This window comes from Callospermophilus lateralis, chromosome 8 (assembly GCF_048772815.1).
Source record: "Callospermophilus lateralis isolate mCalLat2 chromosome 8, mCalLat2.hap1, whole genome shotgun sequence".
In the NCBI taxonomy this organism is placed as follows: domain Eukaryota; kingdom Metazoa; phylum Chordata; class Mammalia; order Rodentia; family Sciuridae; genus Callospermophilus; species Callospermophilus lateralis.
The window spans coordinates 113,533,213-113,560,386 of NC_135312.1; the positions used below are offsets into that span (position 1 = coordinate 113,533,213).

Sequence of the window (27,174 nt, forward strand, 5' to 3'; positions counted from 1 at the left end):
TAAATTTTATTAACTTAAATATGGGCAGCTCCATGTAACATAATGATATTTTAGAGCTTAAATATGTTATTTTTCATTGATGAGGATGCTGCAGATTTATACTTTAAGTGAGGGTTGAAAACCCTAACCACATTTTAAAATTCTCCCAATATTTTCATGAGACATGAATGCCACTAAATCAATTTTCTGGTAACACATATTCTGCATGCTGCCTATATGGGCTGCTGCTGTTACAAAGATGAATAAGGCAGGTCACCTTCTCTTAAGGAGGTCACCAGTGCCTTTTTGTCTTGGAGAGATCTGTCTCACTGCCCTCATTCCATGGTCCTATATCAAAACCTGAGGAACATGGGTTCATTCATTCATGCATCCAACAAATAAGCCAGGCACAGTCTAGTCACTTATATATATCAGTGTATAAAAAAGGAAAAAAATAATCCTACCTTATATGTAACAATGTATTAGTGGCCCTGAGAAGTCTGTCTAAGCCTGAGGCAGCATGTTCAGTTTGTGCCAGTATATAGTATGTCACCAGGCCTCTTTATTAAACTATACACTTTTATTTCTAAATTAGTTGGGATAATTTGCGTTTCAGTTTCTTCATAAGCATATATAGATAACTACTTATATATACATAAATATACACTTTACCTGATTTGGTATGTTTATGTTGGTAACCTTATTGAAATGTATAATCTGGGGGCTGGGGCTGGGGCTGGGGCTGAGTGGCAGAGTGCTCGCCTCACGTGTGTGAGGCCCTGGGTTCGATCTTTAGCACCACATAAAAATAAGTAAATAAAATAAAAGTATTGTGTCCAACTACAACTAAAAAAATAAATATTAAAAAAAGAAATGTATAATTTGTTAGTTTTCAATAATGCTAGGTGTAGTATTCAGCACAGAATATTATTTTGATGTTCTCAAAGAATATATATGATTCCATCTTACTCTTTCTTTTCATGATCTTGTAAGAAAAACTTTCTTCCAGAGTCTTTAATACCCTGTCAGGCACACCTTAGTGATTTTTTTTGTCATTATTCCTGGGTCAGAATTGGAGTTCTTGCCAGGTACAGAGGGGCATATCTGTAATTCTAGTGACTCAGGAGGCTGAGGCAGGATTCCAAGTTTGAGGTCAGCCTCAGCAACTTAGAGACCCTATCTCAAAAAATAAAAAGACCTAGGGAGGTAGCTCAAAGAACTACTATTTGTAGTAAAGCCTATGGTATTGTAAATGTCCGTTACCTCTTTTCACATGTACCTGTTGATGCAACATATCTTTTTATTCATGTAGTGTTTATTCCTTAAGTGTAAAAGATAAAATAATTCACATGGGTTTTTAAAGTAAATTTGATGCTAGATTAATAAAATTGTCTCTTATGACTTCAGTAAAGTCTCTCTCAGTAAGCATCTATGTATGTATAAACTATGAAAACTTAACTATAGATGGAAAACATTCAGCAGTGTTTCTCGAACATTAATATTATTGTCATAATTATGTTTTCTTTATACTGGATACTTTTTGGAGCTAATTAATAACAAAATGGCAGACTTTTCTCATCGGGATAGTGCTCGTTTCTCAAGCATGCACATCCTATTACATTACATTATTTGCATATTTGTTTTTCTTTAAAGGATAGACTAGTTTAAAGTAGCCATTTGTAGTAGCCAACTTGGAAATACAGGTAATGCCCGAGAGCATTGTATTGATCCACCATCAGATATTGAGGTAAATAGTTGAAACATGATTTTGTAGTGAAATTCCATAGTATTTCATTCTTTAGAAATGTACTTACAACTAAATCGAGACTTTGAAATTGAACCTCCTTCCCCAAATAAATCTAGGCATAAAGAAACCAAGATAGATAAGGGCAAATATTGATTCCAGAAGCACATGGCTATCTAACTTTTTCTTCATTATTTTATGATACCCTATTTGGATTATAATGAAATCTGTTTTAAGAGGGGAAAACTATGGTAATTTTAGATGAAATTATCTTAAATTTTTTTCTCCTTTACTAATCTTGCACATGGAAATTAAAAATTATTAATTATTCCTATATTTAATTGCATTTTTCATGCTGTGGGTGATTCAAAATAGTTCATGTGGGAACAATTTAAGCTTAAACAGATTTTCAATAATCCACAGAAATCTCTGCATTATTACTTTAGATTTTAAAATGTCATTGTTACTTCTAGTATGAACATGTAGGGGCAGTAGAGTACTGTTTCTGTAAAACTTGTCTGAATTTGTGGCTTTTTAAAATATCTGTTACTGTTAAAGTTTGCTCTTCTCTGAGAAAATATCTTTTTAAAGGATAGTTGGTACTACTTCATTAAGTTCAATTCAGGTACTCTTGTGATGAAAACTCATGGCCTTGATTTCAATCAAGGAATATGTTAAGTTAGTTACAAGAAAAAATGCACTTTTATAGTCAGATGATAAAAATGAGAATAAATGAATTCATGAAAATATTCAAAATATTAAGATTCAAGCAGTTTTGTTCTTATTCTATACCAACCTTTTAAAATGAATGCTTAGAGACATTTTTTAGTGAGTTGTAGTTCTTCAGCATGACAAGCAAATGAAACAGATTACTAAATAGTCTTACTTCAAGATTCTTTAATTGGCAAATACTATTTTTTGCATCAAAACAGTTGAAGTTATTACAGATTTTAATATAAAATTTGGTAGAATTTTTTCCCCTTGACTCACACTTAAAAGAAAACTGAACAGTTGTTTCTCCATCTCTTCATTTGCTATGTCAACAACTCCTGTAATCCAAGAGCTACTTTAGGTATTTGCAGTACAAAAATGAACAAAATAGACCCAATTTCTCACCCTTGTAGAGTTTACATTAGAATAGCAGAGTACTTAAGAGCATGGATGATAGAGCTATTTGGACCTGGGTATAGGTTCTTTGCTCTACAGCTTACTAAGCCTCATCTGTAAAATGAAGCTGATAATAGTAGCACTTACTTCACAGGGTTGTAAAGGCAAAATGAAAAAACCTTTAGCAAGTATGATTATGTAATAATTCACTATCAGGAAGCCCACAAGACTTTTAGGTGTGTTGGTAGAAATTGTAATTAATTCTCCTGCTATAGTAGTACTTCTTATTTTTATGCAGGGTAATTTGAAAATATTTTCACTTTTAGTTTCTTCTTGTGAGAGAAAATGCAGAACACCAAATTCAAATAGTCAGTTTTCTTAAACAACTTCCTTAGTGACTGTTAATCTTCTCTAATTGGAAAGATTCTACACATGAAAAGTTAATGTGATTTAGTTCTACTTACATTATGCAGATTCATTCAGTGTGGCTATTATATATGTAAAAAATTAACCCCATTATGTCTACCTAAATGAAGAAAATGATATGTGATATGTTGATATTTTGTTTGGGACTCTCATATATTCAGAATATAAATGTGTTGGCTTCAAAGGCCATTAAACTAGTATTTTAAAAGTGCTATATAATAATTAAAAACAATTTATTGATTTACATTTTATATTTTTTGCTGTCTAGTAAATTCCATTATGACTTTTAAGTTCTGACACCTTTTCTTTCCCTAAAGCCCCCAAAATTTGGTAATTAAGAAACAGAACATACTTGTTAACATCTTTGAAAGTTGTCTCGCCAAAATGGCATTCATTACTATATAAGAATTGAGACTTAAGACATTTAAAGAACAGATCCACAGATTTTAACAAAAATACTTAGAAATTTAGACCTTTCTTTGGTACCTTGTGCTCTCTCGGTTCTGTTTTCCAGTCGTGTGGAAACCCTGTGCTTAACATGCTTGTGTGTATGAACCCCTTTTCCCCACAGATGCCCCCCCAAAAAAGTTCTACCTCCACCTCCTGTTTAATAGCTTATCAGCGATGTTCATGCTGTGCTGCTTCCTTGAGGGGGAGAGCTGCTCTGCTGGTTTCATATAGCTTTGTTATCATGCAGTATTTTTCAGCTGCTCATGCTCATTACCATACAGCTGGTATGTAGAGAGTAGAAGGAAGCAGGCAGAAGTTGTACTGGCTACAAGAATAAGCAGCTCTCTTGCAGATGGGGTGCTGGCAGATGGGGCATGTGTTTGAACAGGTTTTACTAATAACAGAGTGCATTAAAAATCATTCTGAGAAAGTCGAAGGTCAGTGCCATGCATTCAGAGTATGAGAGGTTGCTCAGCTTTTTGTAGACTCTTTTAGAATATTAATTAACTCTGATACCAAAAAAAATTATAAACCACAAGCCACAACCTCCTCAAAATATGTGATGAATTTTTTCTTTTTAGTGTATTTTAAATGTAACTTAAAGAAAAACATTATACTGTTAGCTAGTGTCATCAATTTGTACTGTCATAATCTTTTAATATATTTAAATTCCCAGACTCTGTTTCAATATAAAAGCATATATACTTTGAGAAAATATATTAACATTCTTCAGTTTAAATATATAATATTGGATTATTTATTAGAAGATGAAGCCAAAGATTTGAAAAATCTGTATGTATAGTGTTGACCATGTTGAAGATTAAGTTGAGGTATGTTCTCTCCGTATTCAAAGTTAAGGGTGAATGGTATGCCCAGAAATGTCTCTGTTACTGTTATTACTTGTGGTTTTTCATCCTCACAAAACCAAAGTGAGACAAATTGAAATAACTTTGAATAATTTTTTTTTAAAGTGTTGCGCTGGGATCTTAGTCCTTTTGATCCTTTTTTATTAGCTTTAATGTTCAGTATATCCTGTCTTTGGAGGCAGAAGGTGATAAAAAGCAGCTAAAGAAAAACAAAGCCAGGTAATTATGTAGAATTATACAATATTCAATTTAATGTAAATAGAACTATTATTCTGTTCTCAGAGATTAGATTATATAAATGTATACTATATATATGAAATATAAATAGTGAAAGATTTTAAAGCTAACATTAGTTATAATACTTTTGGAAATTGTCAGAACATTCATGTTTCAGATTGTTAGTAAAGTGAAGTACAAAATACTGTCTGTTAGAATAATACCTATGAATATCTGGAATGATTTAAATAAGATCTGTAGGAGGTGATATACATTAAGAAGCTTCATTAAAACTGTATTTTCCTTTAAGGAGTTCAAGTTTTTATTCTGTTGTTCCTTTTTAAAGGATAAGAGGTTCCAAGCCATGCAATTGTATTTTTATTACACATCCAACTGCATATTTTCTTCTAATTTAACTGATTAAGTTAGATAAATACCTAGAAATAATGTTTTCTTTTCTCTAAGGAGAAAATGTATAAACACAAAAGACTATAAATATATAACCTAATAAATTAATATAAAAGGTCACCTATATCAATTACCTTTTTAAGAACTTTCCAAATTATTTTAGATTAACATTTTAACATTTTTTTCTGTAGTTGTCATTGTTGCTTAGTCTGTGTCTTACATTATTCATTCATTCATTATAATAAATTACTTATTGATACTCAACTTGTGTATGTGCAGGAGCCATATGAGGAACTAAGATACTACAAGAATCAAAATAGAAGTGGTCACTGCACTAATGGAACATACAGTCTAAAGAGGACAAATCATGTGTTAACATTGTGATAAGATTTTGGCTCAAGCACTGTGATTGACAGCTTTAGAATAGGGAGAAGGGAAAGAAGTTAGAGATGACCTATATACAGATGGCTCACCTACTTTCATCTCCAACTGTGACCTTCTTTCTGACTACAGAACCCAGTGGAGCATAATATTCTCACCTGGATGTGTTAAACTCTGCTTAATATCCTCCTTACCCCTGCACCCCAGAAAAACAAAACACAGCTGATCCTTGTTCATATCCTGTGTCTTTTCCCATCCAGTTACACAAATGAGAAACCTGGTGTCACCTTTGAAACTTCCTCTCCTTTATTTCACATGACCATTCTGTTCCAAATCCTATCAGTTTTTTGTCCTGAATGTCTGAACTATGCACTCCTATACATCTCTGTTGCCACCCATCTATTCTAAGCCACCATTATCTCTTGCCTGGTCTAATAGAATAGCTACCTTATGTGTGGTCTCTCCATATCCACTTTCACTTACTTCCTTTCCCTTTTCAACGTTAAATTCAGAATAATTTTTCAAGATATATCTGATTTCTTCTTTTCCTTGACTAACATTCAGCATTAGCTTTTCATTGCTCATATATAAAAATCAAAATATTTTATGAGGCCTTGCATAATGTAGCCCTTGCCTAGTGTAGGCTTCATCTTGTACCCCCTATAGGACCCTCCAGCTCAGTTCTCCTTTGGGAGAGATGTCTCTGAATCTTGACCAGGTCAAAACCTTTACATTATAGAGTCTTTAAGTATTTGAAAGCACTTACACAGCTGCAGTTTCGCTTTATTGTCTTCATACCTCCTGCAGTATAAACTCTAGCCATGAAGATGAGAACATACTTAATTTAGCTGATATGTAATAATCAGTTAAATAAACATTATATTGAATGGATTAGTGTATCTATGGGAGATTAAAATGATCATGTAAATCTACATTGGTTGTAACTAGGAATAAAGGTAGAGATAGCTGGGACAGTAAAATATAGGATAGAATCAGAGATATGCATATAGTAGCACTGATGGGTTCTGCTAGGAAGTGATAACCCCACATAGATCAAATTGACATTTATTAAAAATAGATTGACTCTTAGGAAAAGGACTTAAGAAATTAAGAAACAGGGCCAAAGTGATAACCACCTTACATACTCTGTATGTGCCTGTATTTTGCAGGTACTTATGTGAAAAATCTTGTATGTGTGAGCGAATTAGTTGATTAGTGAAGCAGTTTTAGTCTGTGTATGAAACTAAAATGTTTGAAGTCACGGGGAAGTTACAGACCCTTTCAAGTGTATTTAAGTTGGAGTAATCAACAAAGAACATTTAAAAGCAGTTTCTTCAGTAAGTGTTATGATATATAATTTCTGTCAGTTTCCTGTAAGGTTCAGATCATTTTGGTAAAGATAAAAAAAAAAAAAAAAAAAAAAAAAAAAAAAACTTTGTAGTTTCTTTGAAAAAAACATTTCAGCAGAGATCTTTTTGGAGTATTCTGTCCTTAGCTTTCAGTATTTCGTGTTTTAGAAAAATAAAACAGGGGACTATGAAGGAGTGAGGGTAGAACATGAAAGTTCTCAGAACTGGAAAGAAGAAGCAAACCCCAGGAGTTCTTGTAAGCACATTTCATTGGACTTTCTTCCATTCTGCCCACTGATACTGACTACCATTAACGTGTCAAAAATAACAGGAACAATTCTTAGCCAAGGAGGCATCAGCAGTAGTGTAACAACTCTTTATGAGGTTACTTTTGGTAAATTATCAGAAATGGAGATGTCAGAGTACACATTTAGTTGCCTAGTTTGTCTCCTCTCTATGACTGCAGTGGCAGTAGTACAGATCTCATCTTCACATCACACATTTGCATACTGAAATAGCTCAGAAAATATCGTAGAATCTTTAAACGGCCAATATCTCTTGCCTTGTATCTGGAGAATCCTGTTTTGTTTTCTATAAACTGGAGACCACAGTCTGACCGTGTTCAGCTGCTTTACTTAATAGTTGTATGAGCTTGAGGAAGTTAAATTCTCTGTACTTCTTTCCTCGTCTATAAAATAAGTATAATCAATACAGCTTCTGTGAGTCAAAGCAAGTAAAGCACTGCAGAGTACCTGACTTACATTACAGAAAGTGCTCTTCCCTGAAGAGTTCATTTTCCTAAGAAAACATCTTTTTTAAAAGGAGTTGCTTACTCAAAGCTGAATTAAATTTATGGCATCTTTGACAGTGGGTGCTGAAGGAGCACTTGACAGTTTAAAATTCAATGTTTATTTTTCCTTTATTCTTTTGATTTCAAACATTACCATGTGCATTTCCTGAAAGATTTCTCACTTATTCTTTCTAGCATGATGTATTGTCAAATAAGTTCAGTAATTCCATTTATTAATTACAAAGTTTGTCTTTTTTCCCCGCTCAGTGCTCAGTTTTGCATCCTTTTTGCTTAATGCCTGTTTTTTAGTAACCCTGACTGAATTTTTCTAAAATGTGATAGATCTAAATAAAAAAATAACAATAATGTTTGAATCACTGCTTAGTCCCTCCCCCTTGCTTTATTGTTTACAAAGTAGAGAACCATTATATCACTCAGGATTCATTTTAATGAGACTGATAATTCTGATCGAATTTCGGAATTAGAAGATCACTATAAATTGTTCTCACAGTAATTACATTTTCCTGTGCTACCTGTGTATAAACAAATATAGTACATTTCAAAAAATTAAAGTATTTGAAATAAATGGGGGTAGATTACATATTGGTTTAACAAAATTTGTTTCTTAAAATTGTTAATAAAAGTCAGATGAATAAAAATATCTTAGGAAATATCATTTAATTTTAATCTTTGCTGCTCATGTTGTGATCAAGGTGATTAACATGTCTTCATTTATCATCTCTTGAAAAATATTCAAAAGTTTTTCTTAAAGTGCATTTTGTCTCTTGACAAAAGAATGGCTTAAAGCGAAGAAGGAAGTAATCTTTATCTTAAAGGCTGAAAAAAAACCAAAAAACATGATTTTAAAATATACCAAAGTTTGACATCTTTTTGCTAGTTTTGAATTTGTATTCCTGGAGTAGATTTTAACTATCTCATAAGATTTTTTTTTCTGTCAAATTCAGAACATTTGGGGCTGGGATTGTGACTTAGTGGTAGAGCGCTTGCCTAGCATGTGTGAGGCACTGGGTTCAATCTTCAGCACCACATTAAAATAAATAAATAAATAAAATAAAATAAAGTTATTAAAAAAATTCTAAACATAGACTTATGAACTTACATTTCAAAAATTTAAGATTTAGTTTGTAAAAGTAAATTACCATATAGCAGCTCTCAACAGTCTAGCTGTATGTTCTTGTTCAGATCCAGCGCTCCTCTTAGAGTTGTAATGCATGTTTATTAGTAGTGATTATTGGCATTACATACCATGCCTTCACATGGCTTTTAGGAGACTCATGAAACCCAGCCTGCATTAAGAAATTTTGAGAGTCCTGTATCAAATGAGACAGACTTTTCAAAGTGAGTTTTTAGGGCTGGGGATGTGGCTCGGGCGGTAGTGCGCTCGCCTGGCATGCATGTGGCCCGGGTTCGATCCTCAGCACCACATACAAACAAAGATGTTGTGTCCACCGAAAACTAAAAAATAAATATTAAAAAATTCTCTCTCTGTCTCTCTCTCTTAAAAAAAAGTTAGTTTTTAGACATTTGGAGGCCTCAAATATTTGTTGATAATATTTTTAGAATTATATGCTAAAATATCTTCTAAGTTTTTCAAAGAAAATGAATTTGTAAATAAAAAAATTCTAAAAATTTTGTGAGGATACCAAAGTGCTTCTAACTATCAGTCTTACTTAGCTCACTACAAATAAAATACTATTATGTGTCAAACACCTTTTTAATAGTTATTTTGAGACTATTTCCAAGATAGGCAAAACTACATCAAACCTGCTTATAACCCACTTATTGCTTCTTTGTATTCAAATTTTATTTACCAAATCTTCATTCTTTTGGAATCTGGAAAGATAGGGGATCATGTAAGCATTATGCTAGTCTTAATTATTGAGTTTTTCATAGCAAAGAATGCAGTTTGTCAAATTATATATATAGTAATCGCTTTAAAATGTAAATTTATGTTTCTAAAATGAATATTTAGAATCTTCACTTTTAAACATATTGGGGGCATGATTATTGGGTTCTTTCCTACTTACTTGACAGCTATGTCAAACACTTGAATAAATAGCAAATGAGAATTTGATTAAAGATAACTATGTATATTTTCTGAAGAACCCAGTGTTACTTCTGTTTCTTACCCTCTAACACTAGTACAGAGTAAATGTTCAATGAATGATTTTGGGTAAATTAAATAAATTTGAATTTACAAACTCTGATTCATAAATCAAGTTCTAAAAGATTGGTTAAAATTCTTTATTATTTTGAATTCTTCTGGAAAATTAATAAGATGCTTGAGATGAAAAGAGCTGCCTTTATTTTTAAAGGTTTAAGAAATTTGAGTCTGGAGTTGATGTATTTTCAACCACATGTTGGTAATTGAATATAGGTATCAAAATCTGTGAGCCCACTAATAGAAGATTACGATATTTTAGATTAAGCAAATCTGGATGACTGCGTGGTTGTACCTAAGGATAGAATTAAACTTTGATTGAAAGCTTTTCCCCATCTTTTAGATTCTATGATTACTTTCTGGGTTCTTTTATGGTCACAAAAGCATTTTATAAAGTGTTTTTCAGCTCCAATAACTAATAGTAACCACATCTTTCACTGTAGTGTAGATATTTGCTTAAATAAAGTAGGCAGATACATTGATAGTCTGTAGAGATCCAAGCCCAGTCTCTCTTTCTCAAAAAGAGTAAATTATCAAATGGAAAAACAGAACATAGAAAGTGGAAGAGCAAAGAGATAGAGAAATGATATGGTAGATACCTCTTCATTTTCATAGAATTGAGTCCCTAGATCTAAAGCATGGCACATGGTACATGGGAATTAAGGGTTACCTGCTATTCCAGTTCTCTTCCTCTTCTAAGTTTTGGGGACTTTTGGGGAATAGATTTGAGAGAGAGTTTTGAGATGGGAAATAAGGAAATGAAAGAGTCATTGCTATTTGGAAGATGGAAAGGAGTTCAGATACTTTTGCATATTCTTTTCTCTGTATGTAATTTCAGCAAGTGAGAGTTGTTTTGGAGTATTCTTCAATTTTGTATACATTTTGAGAATATTAGAAATAATATGGGCAAAGATTATGCAGAAATTGAGTTATGTTAAATTATTCCCATTTAGAAAACTTCTAATTACTTCACATTGCACTCCCAAACTCTTGACCAGGATCTGCAAGAGCCTATGTGATCTGGCCTGTGTTTACCTATCTGACTTCATCTTTTAACTCTCACTTCACCCCAGCTAAACTGCCCTTATTCTTGCTGCTCCATTTTGGCTTAAAAGTTGTTACCTGGATGATGCCATTCAAAACTAGCCGTACTTTTCTATTACCCTAACTATTCACTACTCTCATAGCACCCTGTTTTTTCTTTCTCTTAGAACTTACATTATGTGAGATTATTTTGTTTATTAGTTTCCTTACTATATATCTCTCCCTTTCCAGAATGTAAACTATATGAGGGTATAGAACTCATCTCCATTGTTCTCAAACCTATGCCTAGTACCTGAGAAAGCTGCTAGTACCTACTAGCTCAAAATGTTAAGTTTGCTTATGGATAAGGTATTAAGGATACTCTAATTAATCCAGTTAGATAACCACTGTTAAATTTTTATATATTTATCTAGGCTTTTCTCTCCTACCCAAGGACTATTATTGAATCTCATGTATTTTCTATTTTACACTAGCTTTTCTAGTTCTGGATATGATGAAGGTGTTTTCTGCAACTTTTAAAAAAAAAAAAAATGTTCCATAGGGAAGTCTGTTTCTTAGAATGAGGCTTTGAGTCTTGGTGCTGTGCTGTAGGGCAGAATTATATGGGGAGAGAGGGCTAAAAGTGGAACAAGAGGAAAATTTTCCAAGCAAGTCACATATTTTTTAATAGCAGAGGTCACATATTGGTGAGAATCAATGAATCATGTCCCCAACTACTTTCCTAAGTGACATTTTTAACTCTTTTTTTTTTTTTAATTTTTCTGAGGGTATAAGGTTTTAATGAATGTTTAAGAATTTCTCTGCTCTATTCCCCCATTCCAACTTGCTTATATGTATGATTTTGGGTTTGAGCATCTATTGAAACAGAAAGGCCTTTTATTAATGAGTATTTGTAACCAAAATAAAATGTCAACAGTCTTTATACTGACACAGTAAAGTTCTCCTTGTACAGAAAGATACAGAGCTGTAAAATGGAAAGATGAGTCATGACAAAGAGTCATTTTTGTAGAAACCACCACCATTATTAATAAGTTAAAGAACAATGATGTTTGACACCAATGTTTAAAATGTAAATGTAAAATGTTTAAATTGAGAGATAGAGCACCACATTATGTTATTCTGCAAGGACCCTTATAAGACCAGTGACTATTAGAAGTCTTATAGACATTATTACTCCTAGAAGTTGATAATTGTGGTATTTCCACATATATCTCAGGTCCACAGATAGTAATTTCTTTCTTCCTCCTTAATGCCTGCTAAACTTCCATCTTTTAAACTCAGAATATATCTTTTATGAAATCTTTAGACTGTTTAAGTAACTTATTCATTTTCTGACCTACCCCATCCCAGTTTGATGATTGCTATTTAGTCCAATATTGTTCTCTATTAATTTCTAGTGCTAGCAGCTGAATTTTAAGTATCTTGGGAGGAAAGCTATCACAGTGTTTTTGTTTGTCTTCATTGCATTTTATAAAGGTTGGGATATAGCATGTGATTTTCTTTTCTTCTTCTTTTTTTTTTTTTTTTTAAGCAATCTGATTTATTAGCTCAACTAATAGAAATCAGTTGATCTTGGGGACCAGAGACCAAGGTTCTAAAGACAGCTGGCTGTTTAACCCTGAGAAGGCACTTCATTTTCTACCTCTCCTTTCTCACCTATTAATAACAGCTACTGTCTATTTGTTGCATACAGGGCATTCATTATGCCCCCAGTGACTCTAGGGTAGGTGGGTAATGTTGGTAGTATTACCATTACCAATTTCAAATAAGAGAAAACTGGAACTCATAAGAGTTCAGTAGCTGACTGAGGTTACACTCTTAATAATAGAAAAGCTAGAGTTTAAGCCTAGGTTTCTCTGATTACAAAGTTATGCACATCCCATACACAAAGAAGAATAAGATTAGAAAACTTTTAAGATTACTCTATGGCTTATGACTTCCTGTTATGTTTTTTGTTGATTCAGTAGATACCGCTTTTTTCCCTTAGCCTTTTTTTTTAATTTTTTGTTGTTGTTGTCAATGGACTTTTATTTTATTTATTTATATGCAGTGCTGAGAATCAAACCCAGAGCCTAACACATGCTAGGCAAGCTCTCTACCACTGAGCCACAACCCCAGCCCTAACCTTTTGTTCTTTTTTCAAAACTTTTGTCATGGCTATCAGCTACTAAATTAATTCCAGGATTTAAAAAAGTCCTTGAAATTAATACAGTATAAATTTACCGGCCCATGAAAATTTTTTCTCAAGTCAGAAAGATATATTTGAACATCACAGACAACCTCAGTAAATATGGAATTGAGTAAAGTAGAAGAATGAGTGAGGCTCTAGACCTTCCATTGAAGGAAAGTTGATTTCTTGTTCTATCCATGTTCATTCTTTCCTGGGTGATATTTGTTATTTTCTGTTTTTTAAAAATGTTTTTCCGTGATATTTTCCTTATTTTACTAAAAGTATTACCATAAAAAATTTACAAAAAAAATTTAGAGGAAACTTTTGCAGACAAATTCAAGACTTACAGTTTATTTTGGATGTGAAGCATGGGATATAAAGATTAAATGCTTTCTAGATAAATCAGGGTAACTTGGGTAACATGCACACTTTTTTGTCAAATTATTGTACTGCTGATGGTTCCCTGTAAAAAAGTAATGTAAAGAATGTTAACAGCTCTATAGAAATATAAATTTTAATAGAACAAATTAAAAAACTCACATTTTTATTATTTTCTTCTGTGGCTATAGTAAATAGAACTCTTAACTTGCATTATTGTGTGCAAATTCTGTGTGTATGTTTATATATTTGTAAATACATTGGTGCATATGTTTTACTCTTTGAATAACCTTGTTATTAAATTTGTGTCAAATCATCAGGGGGCCACACATCTTTGTAAAGAGAGTTTTAGGTTAAAATTCAAGAAAAAAATAGTTATTCCTACAATTATACTTACCTTAAAATTAAAAAAAAAAAACCTGAGCTATGATATTTTGATTCATACTTTGATTCACTGAGGTTAGGATTTTTTATATTATTATAAATATCCACCCCCCCAAGTAAATTTATTTTAAGCAAAGCTAAATCATATATTGTACTATTGGTGTTTGGGATTTGTTTTCTTATGTATTAGTATTATAACACTTGTTTACCTAGGTCATAATATCAGACTAGATATGGCTCATTATTTTCATTTTATATTTTTAATATTTTTTAGAACAAATTTCATTTGGAGTTTAGAGAATCAGATATGTGTATACATTACCCAATTCTGTGTCTTAAATTGACTATAAATTTAATAGAGGAATAAAAAATGTCTCAAATTATATACTATCCTGTGCCTGACACATAGTAGGGGCTCACTAAATCTTAATGAATGAATAAATGTAGGAAATACTGATCAATGTTGTTGCCTACTTACATTGTTGAAAATGTAGATGCTGGGCATGTGTACTATTTTAATTAATAATGCCTGTATAGAACAGATTTATTAACTTGCCAATTGTAGTTATGAGCCTTTTAATAAGAACTTAAATCCAAAAAGTTAATGACAGTGAGTTAGTGGAGTTTCACAAAGTTTGTTTCAGCCTCAACATGCTTGACATTCCTTTCTTTGATGTTGAAATTTTGAACTGTCTCTGATCTAAATTCTGTGCTCTGGGCAAGACAGCTACTGTGGTAGGTGGTTTCCTATCCCTTTCTAGAGTAAAGAGTGTTGTCATGATGATGATTATAAAATCATTGACATAGGAGTATAAACACATTTTCTTACTATTATAAAATGGAAATGTATTTGAAATGTTATCAAGGTAATGAAAACCAATAGTATTCATAATATCAGCAACTAATTATAATAACAATTGGTAAACATTTTAATACTAATTATTTTAATATTTTGTACCTTAAAAATATGTATTTGTTAATTTATATTATACTTACTAAATAATGCTGTGGTTGCTCTTGTTTGCTTATATAACCAGTTATTAAAAACTCTTTGTTATTCATCATTTTTCTGAATGCCATACAAGTAATGTTGAGTAAGCTGTCAACCTTCAAGGAGTATTTTAGGAGAGAAAGATATCTAAAAATAATGACAGTGAGCTATGACAAGTGCAATAATAAAGCTATGTATGTAATAAGATGAAATAATAAACTCTGAGAGTCAAGGAAAAAGAAAATACTCTTAATTACTTCCTTTGTATCAACACTGTGTATGCATACTTCTCTAAAGTCACATGATTCGCTGAGGACTTTTTTTCTATTTATGTGTAGATTGTTTTTTGTTTCTGTTCTTAATCACAACTTGCCTTCTAACAAACTTAGTTATTGCTCAGAAAGCCATTTCTCTTGTACTAACTCATGGGTTCATTGTTCACTCTACTGTCTTTTCAATACCCCATAGGCTTATATTCTGGGGTAGTACCATATTATATCTTAGCACTATTTTGTCTCTCAGGTTACTGCTACAATCCATTCTTACTCACCTAGCTTAATGGAATTGTGATTAGATGAACATTGGGTCTGAGTTGGCAGATGGACTGTATTCTAGGACCTTGTCATTGGTCATTCCCCTTGCTAATGGATTTTCAGTAATGCTTACAGGCTGTCAGTCAACACAAGAAATAATTTTTTATAGACTGGAAAAAATTATTACCTAGCTGAAATTATGTGAAAATTTAATTTATTGTAATGAAATATATTTAATACTTTGACACGCTTAAGTATTTTCTTAGTGAACTTACATAATGTTTTAGCATAAGATATAAAATACTTTTTAAGAAAAATATTTATATAATACATAGGCTGATGTAAGGATAAAACGTTCCTGTTTACCACAGGGTAATATAGACATAGATAGCAACACACAAAGGGTTTTTTTAAATATCATATTACTGAAAAATTTGAATAAGTTTTAAACATCTATATGTTAGCCAAGGCTACCAGAAATAGGAATTTGAGAATGATTTTATTTGCATTTTCATGTAAGATTTTGATGGCAGTAATATTTTTCATTGACAGTACTCTAGAAAATGTTAAAAATAATTATTTAATTCTACTACTTTTAAGTCCAGTTAGAAGCTTAGTTGACCAGCTTTGTTTGGCAAATTCTTTGTTCACATTTAAATTAAAATTGAAAACAAGATACAAGGGGGAATTGTTTAAATATGTGGGAAAATAATGTTTCTTAGTAGTTAAAAGCATATACATTTCTCACTTAAACAGTAAACATATTAATAAAAATCATTTTCAAGTCGGAACTTTGGTAAATGGAGGATATAAAAAATTTCTTAATGTGTAGGGTTTTTTTGTATGTATCATTTTAAATTTTGACCCATGTAAATATTTTACCTATTCAAAAACAAAATATGTATATGCATACCTACATATAAGCAAACTTTTGTGGAGGTTTTCCTGTGTCTTCATAGACATAAGTAGAAGCCATGTAACCATGAGAACATTCCTTTGAAGATACAAAATCAAGAGAGATTTTCTTTTTAAACATCATCCAAGGTTTTGAGAGGATCTTCCTTACTTTCTTAAAGTTGGTCTCAGTTTTTAACTTGGTAGACTTCGAAATGATTAGTTCAACTAGAGATAGAACATGATTTCATTTGAGTCAAAGTATTTACTTTGTAGTCTTATGACAAGTTACCATGGACAAATTCTAGAGGAAATTTCACCTTATTCATTGTATACTTTTCTTCACATAGCCCTGGACAGGGAAGAAAATCATTATTGTTCTTCTTTTTTTTCCTTTCCCAAATCATGAATGTTCTAAAGTCTCTAATAAAAAGGGTTTATGAGTCTCTTCCTAACAATTAGATTTTTTTTTTTTTTTTTTTTGCTTAGAGAAAGAGATTTCAATTAAAAAATAATTTCCCTGTGAAGTGGGCTAATTGATTATTTAGAAAACTAACTTCTGAGTATGTGTACATATTGTTTCTGAGGGGAAGAATCAATTTAAGAGCCAGGTGGAATTTTTTTAAAAAAATAATAGACAGTAGGATATAATTTCCAGGAGAATATCTAAAATGTGCATCTTCATAAGTTTTATATTCTTTAATGTTTTAGTAATAGAGGCATAAACATTTAGTTTTTGAATCATGATTCTATTTTATGCAGTATTTGGAATCATTTTAATAAGGAAAATAATTTCCTATCATAGCAGAATATTAAAATTTATTAAAGTCCAAATAGTTTATTCTTTTTTTCTGAAGAAACTTTCTAAGTACTTTAAATAACTATAGGCACATAGGTTACTTGTAATGAAGAACACTAATGGGAAGGGTAGGAGTTAATTAACTAGACCCTTAATAATGGGCCTTTCTAGTCCAAAAAATCTTGTAATTGCCTCTGAAGCTAGTTGTGTAGCAAGTTGCAAGATGAAATATCTAGATTGTAGTAGTCATTCTAAGAAAAATGTTGCCTTCAGGCAAACTTTGGTACATTTATTATTATGTAAAATGCCTTTTTAATAATAAGTAACTCACAGAGTCCAAATAATTTTAGAAGTAGAAGTCCAGCGTCTCCTCTTTGCTCAAGATTAAATTAGTGTGAGCCTCTCCAATGAGCACAGCTTTTGCTCCCTTTGAAGAAAGTAGCCTTTCAGACAAACTTTACATTTGATTTGTTTGTCTTAAAAAGATATTCTCATGATTACTGCTGAGAGCTGGTAACATGTGTGGTAGTTTTCTTGAAAATTCTATTTAACAGAATGAAATGGAAAAATCTAGGGAATATTTTCAGGAAATCTTAATAGAAGAGACATGCAACTTGAAGTAGAACTTATATTACATAATTCTGCAAATGCTATATGCACCAAACTGGTTTACCTTATTGTCAGTTTCCCCAAAGGATATTTAATTTTTCCCTTTGGAATTGCCCATTTTGTACCCATCCAAGCTCCTCGAAAAGTCTCATCATTCTATGCCAGAACTACAGTAGAATGAGAGTTAATGAAAATAGCCTGCCTTGCCACTGCTGGGGCAGGGGTGGTGGGGGGAGCTGTATGAAAATATATTTCATTTTCAAAATGTTTCTGGAAGGACTTATTTATGGAAATGTTGCTTGTTATTTAAAACTCTTCAAAAATGCAGTTTTCACAAAATACAAAAAAATAATCTCCTGAAAGTTTGAAAGGGGTGAGGGGGCTGTCATGTGGGGGCGGTCTCTGTGCTGCCCACATCCTCCCTCTGTTCGGTGCGTTGTGTGCTTACGGGTTCCCTGGAGCGGATCACCATATAATTGATGTGCAGTCTGCATTGCTGAATCCTGGACTGCACCATTCTGTGTTCAAGGGAAGATGTAATCTGATCCCTCTGCTGCTGAGGGAGGAATCTGTTCAGTCAAGGCTTTGACAGGGCATAGTCTCCTCCAATAATCTTCTCCGTTCTCTCTCATTATTCCCTCGAGTTCTTCTCAGTCAAGCTGCATGTATGTATGTGTGTCCCGAGAAGCGGTTTGATACTGAGCTGCATTTGCCTTTACTGTGGAGTTTTGTTGCCGGTTCTGCTCCCTAATCTTCCTTTTCTGACGTGCCTGAGCATGTCCACATTAGAATCTGTGACATACCTACCTGAAAAAGGTTTATATTGTCAGAGACTGCCAAGCAGCCGGACACACGGGGGCACAGAATCACTGAAGGGAAAAAATACAGAAAATATGGGTTTCTACGGCACATTAAAAATGATTTTTTACAAAGTAAGTAATCTGTTTTCTTCCTGTGCTGTGTGATTGTGTGTGTGTGTGCCTGCCTGAGAAGGAAAATCTGTATCATCAGAGATGGCTGCAGTATCCTCTAATTTTGGTGGGTGGCTGGATGTCTGGTATTCTGTTTTATTTCATGAATGTAAGCGAATAATGGAGAGACAGCATGAGCTGGGAGAAGCTTTATATTTAAAATAAAATGTATATTTGAATCTGAAAATTTTTCACTAAAAATACATTCAGACTTTAGAAATGTGGCACTGTTTAATGCTGACCTGGAAATACTCTATCTTTAGTTGGTTTTTAGTGAACCTTTTGCCTTCAATTTTTTTCTATACATCATATACATATTTTTATCTTTTTATTAGGTGATTCTTAGTGTGTAGAATCATTAGAATATTTGGTATTTATATTTAGAGAGGTCATATTTACTTTCTGTTCCCCTCAAAAAAAATGCAGAATTAATTTTTTATTCTAAAGTCAGTATTTTTTGTAAACAGTACAGTATTTAAAAGACTTTTATGGTCATTGAGAAGGTGCTTTTTTTTTATAAAATAAAAATAAAATTCTTTTTCAAAGGTTTCCTTCATACATATTTTTTGTACATTTTTATTCTTTGAAGGATCTCTAAGATGGAAATAAAGTTTGCTTTTAGTGGCAAATGGCATTTGCACCAATGTATTTACAAGATATCCTGGGAAGTTCTGAAACCAGTATTACAAAGTTAATTAGAATGAATATCAGAGTTTCTCATAGTATTTATGAAGATAATCTGTGAAAGTTATCAAAAAACTTGATTTTAAGGTAATCTGTACTGACTGACCTTCCGGATAGATTCATTTATGAATGTGTATGTATATTTCTATAAATTATATACATGGAAGCACGTGGCTACTTATATATTATAGCTTTTTATATTGTATTTATATAAACATTTGCTTTTTAATGCAATTATTTAGGAAAAGAAAATAATGGATTTTGAGAGAAATCCCTTTAAAAACAATGTAACAAGTAAGAAACTTCTGAAGGGAAGAAACCAGGCTATTTTTTTTTCCAATATGTATTTCATGAACTATGGTATAAATTGTGGATAAGCTGGTTGTACCCCTACCTCTTACTCCTAGTATCATAAAATCATCCTGTATTGATTAGAAGACGTCTTCATAATGATAAAAACGAAGTCTTTATTATCCACTGTGATTCAAAAAGATTTTTAGAGTCTCTTTGGTTCTCTTTGGTATTTACACTGTATCATGCTGAGTTATGGTGTTCCTATGAGGCAATAGGTAGGAAACTAAGACTACTGCAAAATAAGGGTTTTCACCCTACTATCAAAATTAGGATAGCTACACGTCACTCTAGGTGTTCCCCCCAACTTGTAGTAATACAGTTAATAAATGAGTGGATGCAAATCTGAAAGAAGCTGTCAAATTAGAGAAAAGTTGACTCTTATTAGATCTTATTTTCTAGTTTAAAAATAAACGTATGTTCATATGACCCCAGTTGACTGATAGTGAAATATAAAAATATTTCAATATTGATATGACAAAATACAATCCTGAGTATATTTATAGTGTTTCATGGCATAATGAAACACCTTAAAAATATAAATGTTGGCTGTATCTTATAAAAAGCGTAATTCATTTTCCTCAAATCTTTTTGTTGTTGTCTCAAGTTAACATATTTGTCCGGACTGTCAGTAGAGCTATACTTTGTATATGTAGCAATTGATGACTTTTTTCTTCAGCTGCATTGTACCATCTCCAGATTTCTCTGATTATGGATTTACCATTTTTACTGATCTTATTGCCCATATAAATTACTTTATGCTTTAGTATGATTTGTATTTAAGATTATTCTATTTTCAGTGCTTTCTTTACCCTTTTGTAATGATATGGGTGTTTAAAATTCAGTTTCCATTCTCATTTCTGGTTTTGAAATTTTGAATTTTGTTATTTCTTAATGTTTTTAAGGAAAAATGAAGATCAATGAGGAAGGCATGTTAAATGTGGTTCTTTTCTGTATGGATTTTCATGAGATTTTTCTCCTTATATCGGTTGTTAAACTGAAAAACATGAAAGGTATTACTCCTGAAGAATATGTATGATGAATGTCAATTTTTAAATCACCATACGCTGTTCTCTAGAACATAACAGCGTGGGGGGGTATATATTTCCAGTTTGTAAGCATAAAACAAAGTAGAACAAATAGAGGAAACCAAGAAATGCTTACTTTCTATATTAATTGACTACCTAATTTCCATTGTAGACATATGAAATTTTAAAGAATTTTTTTATATTAACAGTGCTAACTCAAGATTTGATAGTTCGACTAGTGATTTTTTTAAAAATATATCTTGTTTTACCTTATAGATGAAAAGAAAGTTGGACCATGGTTCCGAGGTCCGCTCCTTTTCTTTGGGAAAGAAACCATGCAAAGTCTCAGAATATACAAGGTAATATTAAATATAATAATTTATTCTCTTGTGGTTCTCATATCTTTTAAAGCTGATAATTCTGAAAGTATCTCTTTCAGTTTATTCCCATAGAATAATAATGTTAACAATACTACTGACTCTTTAACATACTTCAAAGTTACTGAAAATTGGGAAATATATCATTTTAAATAGGGGGAGGAACAACTACCACCATAATTTATATTCTGTTATTAATACATTAAAGTAAGATGAGCAGAGGTTCTCTTGTGAACAAAATTTTTAAAATCACAATTTTGAAGGAATTCTAAAATGTAAATCATAAAATATGAACATGAGCAAATGTATCTTGTTACTATAGCAACAACTGTTCTAAGATGGATATTTATATTCACAAAATTGGAGATAAATTTACTAACAGTGAAATAAACACTCCAGTTACTAACTAAATCTTATTTCATGAAATTAATGTGTTAGAAATTCCCTTTTATTAGCTTGGTAGGTCTTATGTCTTAACACATACATTTCTACACCAGTAGAATAGTTTCCATAACAACTAAATACAATTGTAGTCTTGTTTCCTGCTTCAGTCCATCATTTTTGGATTTTGCATCAGTATAAAACTTTTCCCACTCTCACGATAATTAGGCCAACTTAAGTACAATATCTATTACCCAGCCAATTAAAAATGGCTTTGGACATCACTTGGAATGCTGTATTTTCAAATTTAAATGACAAAAGTATCTTAAGAACTCTTTTTTTTTTTTTTGTATAATTGTCACTTCAAATAACTGATCCTGAGATAGCAATAAGAACCCTAAGAACTCCTTGGTTATAATACAGTTCCTTCTTTTTCTCAAAGTATTTTGACTTAGAATTATTTTTGTTCTGTAAGGTTAAAAAAAAAAAAAAAACATTGCCCAGATAGATACAAGGCTTTTTAAAAATTGAACATTATTACATATTTTCTCTTTCTCCCCCCTCCCACCGTCTCTGAATCTTTACAGAAACAATTCATTCTTATTTCATTTAGTTATAGAAAATATTTCTTTCAAATGCTTTTTTATGAAATTTCAAAATTATAATAATTAGAATAATTGTACATATAAAATACAGGAGAGATGATGCAAAGGCTAAAAATAAAACTGTCTCTTAGTTATTCAGGAGCTGCATTTCTGTATGATTTTTCTCATGTTGACTGTCCCCCTCTTTACTCCTTGCCTTTTAACAATTTTACTGTTTTGGCACTTCCACCAGAGGGTGTGGAGGGATAGAGAGACAAGCAAAACTATTCACTTCATTTTACTTCTAACCTTAATAAAGTATTTCTTAGATGAGAAAGTTGAATTGAATGTTGAGCTAATTGTAAATGGTCTTTATAGAGTCCAGTAAACCGTATTATTTTGGTCTTCTATTACTATGGCTGAAACTAGGACAAAGGTATTAAATTGTTTACTTGTTTCCAGGGCAGCTTATCAAAAATAAGTGTTGAATTTTTATCATAGAACACATAAAGTTTGTCTTTAATTGTTCACTTTTTTATTGAGAAAACAACTGACTCTTAAATAAAATTTACTAACACAGAATTAGCCCCAATGGGATATTTTGTATTTATTTCCATGTCTTTTTTTGGAGATTTTGTCAATTACTAATGTATGTATTTGGTGTTTTTTTTTTTTTTCACAGATAATAAAATGAAACTCATTTTTCTTTTTGTTTCTTTTTTTGTCTTAGAAAATTTTAAGTTATAAGCACATTCTATTATTGTGGAGAATGAGAAAACTGAATTTACTTTGAATTTAAAAGAAAAGAGGATAGACAATTGTTGAATATTAGAGATTAACTTAAATGTGTGTTAAAAGATTCAAAGATTACAGAAATGAAGATTTTTATGTAAAATACATTCAAATACATTTCATATCAAAAAATTGAAGAAAACATTGGGGAAGTTGTGTCACAAGTAATTTAACAGAGCTTAACACTCGACCATTATGATACAATACGTATGTGATTTTTGGATTTAGAACACTATTATAACTCAAGAAATTAAGGATTATTCTAGAAATGTAATTTTGTTAACTAAACTAAACCATCTTCTCCTTTTTTTTTTTTTTTTGGTAATATCTCTAAAATAGAGATGCTCAATATTTGCCTTGAGAGTAAATAATTTAATTGGATACAGAAATTTTAAAATAAAGTTTAATATATCAATAGCATATCTGTGTTCTTCCTGCTATTAGTTGTTTTTAGGAGAGTTAGACAGTTTTCAAGCCCGGTCATTTGGTCTTAACCTCTTTCATTTTATACTAGATGCAGATAAGCTCTTCACACTTAATTTGAATAACTATACATCTAATCAAGGCTGATTCTTATCAACTATCAGACCAAGCTTTATAAATAACAATTAAGAATTAGATAGCAACAGCTTAAGAGTATAATTATGAAGGCATCTGGGCAAACTTAAGGAATTGTTTGACTAGTGATATCCAAAACATTTGAATATTCTGTTTATATACTGGAGTTTTTAAAACAGAGTCTCAAACTCCTTTTTATAAAGAAAATTTAAAATTTAAACTTTATGTCTTAGAAGAGGGCCTATATATTCTAATGAAATATTTGATTGATTGATTGATTGATCGGTTGATTGGTTGTGGCTGGATATTAAATCCAGGGCCCCATGCATGCTAAGCACATATTCTAAATTGGAGCTACATCCACAGCCCTAAGGAAATTTTTTACCATTATTTGTATGTATGTATCTGTGACTTGCAGTTTTGCCATAGAGATTCTGTTATTTGGTTGCAGTTAGCATTGCTGGGATAATAACAGGTGGTTATGTAGGAGGGAGGAAACTTACTCCAAGAATAGCAAAATGGGTTTTGTGTACTCATGTTCTCTGGGAATAAGCAAATAAAAGGAATAATTGGATTGATGTTTGAAATATGCCCAGGTCATCATCCTTTTTATTAAATAAGCATTCCTTATTTTTAAGAAATATATGTCTTTGCTTCTACTGTGTGTGTGTATGTGTGTGTGTGTGTGTGTGTGTGTGTGTGTGTGTGTGTATATATATATATATATATTTTTTTTTTTGTAGTACCACTGGGCTTGTGCCATGTTCAGCAACACCAACAACTTTTGGGGACCTGAGAGCAGCCAATGGCCAAGGGCAACAACGACGTCGGATTACATCTGTCCAACCACCTACAGGCCTCCAGGAATGGCTAAAAATGTTTCAGGTAACATTCATACACACATTACTTGAAATGTTTTACTTAACTGCTACAAAAAATAAGGGACATTCACCCATAAAAAAGAATGAAGTTACATGTAACCCTGAAAATGAGCCTAGGGAACATTATACTGAGTGAAAGAAACCAGACACAAAAGGCCACATGTTGATTCTGTTTATATGAAATATCCAGAATAGGCAAACCCATAGAGACAGAAAATAGATAAGTGGTGGCCAGGCAATGAGGGGAGGAGATGATTGAGACCTACCTGGTACGAGGTGTAGAGTTTCTTTGGATGACAGAAGTGTTATGGAGCTAGATAATAGAGGTGATGGCTACACATCAAGGTGGGTGTGCTGGGAACCACCTAAGTGTGTACTTTGAATGGCACATCTATGTGACATATATCTCAATAAAATGCTATAAAAATAAGGGAGCTCGTTTTAATTTCTAAATGTACTAATTAAGAAAGTCTAATGCTTGTTTTCTGACGTACATTTGCATTTTTATAGATTATTAAGCAATAAGACCATTTTTCTTTTTCTTATTCATGTTTGGGTCTTGGGTTGTTGAATGTTCTCTTATTTTTTAAATTGCATTGCTTGTAAATTAGGGACTTTCAATTAATTTAAGAACTCCAGTAATCACTGGAGGTGACTTATTTGTCACTACAACCCCACTGGAGTTGATGAATGTATCTTCTTCTTATCAGTGACATGCGTATATATGACTCAGCATGCTCCATTTCCACTATCTTTTACTAGTATTTAAATTCTTTGAACATTTACTGGGTAGATTGGTTGCTACCAAACCTTGAATATTATGAATTTTATAACTTAAGATAGTGATATTAAATTGATTTATCTCTTCTTCCTGTGAGATAATGCATATGAATCGAGTGTTTAGCAAAATAGTTGGCATGGATTAAGCACTTGCTTAATTATTCTTTGCAAACAGTAAATAGAAATGATGTGAAGATCCGATATTATCTACCATACTAATGTAAAAATGAATATATTTTACTACTTCTGGCTGCTTGAATTGTTGGATACATAATGAATGCACAGGGAAATAATAGTTGAAAAACCTACTTCATTTTACTTCATTTGCTATTTCAGATTTTTAAGATGTCATCTTATGTAAATCCTACTGTTTCACATACCTATGCAAAAACAGAATAAATGTCTCATTTTTTTTCTGGGGGTGGAAAACTTACTTAAAGCAATGTTGCTTTTAAGTGGATTTTAAAATTTGTTTTCTACCCTTCAGGTGATTTCCAAAGCACTAGGATATAGCCAATTTGAGGAAGGATGGTAACTGAAAGCTTAGAACGCTGATATTCAACAGGGTTCACCTTCTCCCCTAGTTGAGATAGCAGTGTCTGAAGACACTTGTGGTCGTTAGAACCGTGGGGGTGGATGGCCACTGCTGTTATCTAGAATGTGGAGGCAGTATAAAAGACAGCCTCCCACAACAAAGAATTATCCAGTCCAAAGATTAAGAATCTCTGGGTTAGGGAATTAAAATTATATTTAATTCTTATTAAAATGTTATGAAGCCGGATGCAGTGGTGCACGCCTCTAATCCAGGAGACTTGGGAGGCTGAGGCAGGAGGATCACAAGTTTGAGGGAAGCCTCAGCAACTTAGTGAGGCCCTAACTAACATAGCAAGACCCTATCTCAAAAAATAAATAAAATAATTTTTTTTTTTTTTTAATTTAAAAAGGGCTGGGATGTTCCCCAGAGGTAAAGTACCCCTAGGTTCAATCTCCAGTACTAAAGAAAGAACAAAACAAGTTATGAACCCACTGCAATTACAAAGTGGCTTTTTTAAAAGTAAGTTTTCATAGTCATTTGTTCATGAAACATACCTTTTTTGCAAGAATTATTCCTACCCATGCCCTCCCCCTACATTGTTCAGGTTTTTTGAATTTTTATTTTTTCCCGTGTCCCCAGAATTCTGAGTGTTTTATTTTGTCCCATTCTTGTAAAGGAAATTTATACATCAATAAGATTTGAAAATAAAGCACAAGACATTTATATATTCTTTTTAAAAAAGATATTTATTTTTTAGTTTTTTTAGGTGGACACAATATTTTATTTTTATGTGGTGCTGAGGATCAAACCCAGTGCCTCATGCATGCTAGGCAAGCACTCTACTACTGAGCCACAACCCCAGTGCCTCCCCCCCCTTTAAATATTAATTTTTTTAGTTTTTTAGGTGAACAAGACATTTATATATTCTTAAAGAAATATTTAAAGATTTCTATCGTCTCTGATTAAGCCAGGAGATGGGTGTGTAGGTGTGTGTTGCCATGCTTGTAGGCGAATGTCAGTTTACAACACAGCACTGAAGAGGATTGCAGAGCTGATTTCTTATTTTTTTCTACTAGAGATTGAACCGAGGGGTACTTTACTATTGAACTACATCCCCAGTCCTTTTGATTTTTATATTTTGAGGCAGTGTCTTGCTTAGTTGCAGAGGGTCTTATTAAGTTGCCAAGGCTGGCCTTAAACTTGCAATCCTCTTGCCTCAGCCTCCCTAGTCACTAGGATTACAGGTGTAATTCTGCCGGATTCATATCATTTTTGCAAGAATATACTAACGTGATTGAAAATTACCCGATTAGCAATGGTTTTATCATCATTGTGGACAGCTTCTGATTGTATGTGAAAAGGTTTATTTCTTAGAAGGTTATTTAGAGTTAAGATTTATTTTCATGTGATAAGGCCCATTTTTTTTCCAATGTTTTAAAATACCAAAATATTTTTTGCAAACCAGTTAGGATATTTGCCGATTTTAAGGGAACTCTTTAATATTGATCTATAGTTTAGGGCATTTATGTTTTATTTTGCAGTAAGGATATTT

At 32.1% G+C, this 27,174-nt stretch overlaps 1 protein-coding gene across 6 annotated transcripts in view; it reads left to right on the forward strand.

The window, feature by feature from the left end:
• Fbxw7 (F-box and WD repeat domain containing 7) overlaps positions 1–27,174 on the forward strand; it is a 184,815-nt gene that overhangs the window by 135,354 nt on the left and 22,287 nt on the right. For 5 of the 6 annotated variants that reach the window (XM_076864337.2, XM_076864338.2, XM_076864339.2 and 2 more), the window contains 2 exons: positions 21,011–21,093; positions 24,170–24,311. In XM_076864337.2, coding sequence (XP_076720452.1) covers positions 21,011–21,093; positions 24,170–24,311 — 225 coding nt within the window. Of the gene's footprint in view, positions 1–18,371; positions 18,633–21,010; positions 21,094–24,169; positions 24,312–27,174 lie in introns of those variants that run through there. The other variant, XM_076864342.2, reaches the window with a different exon arrangement.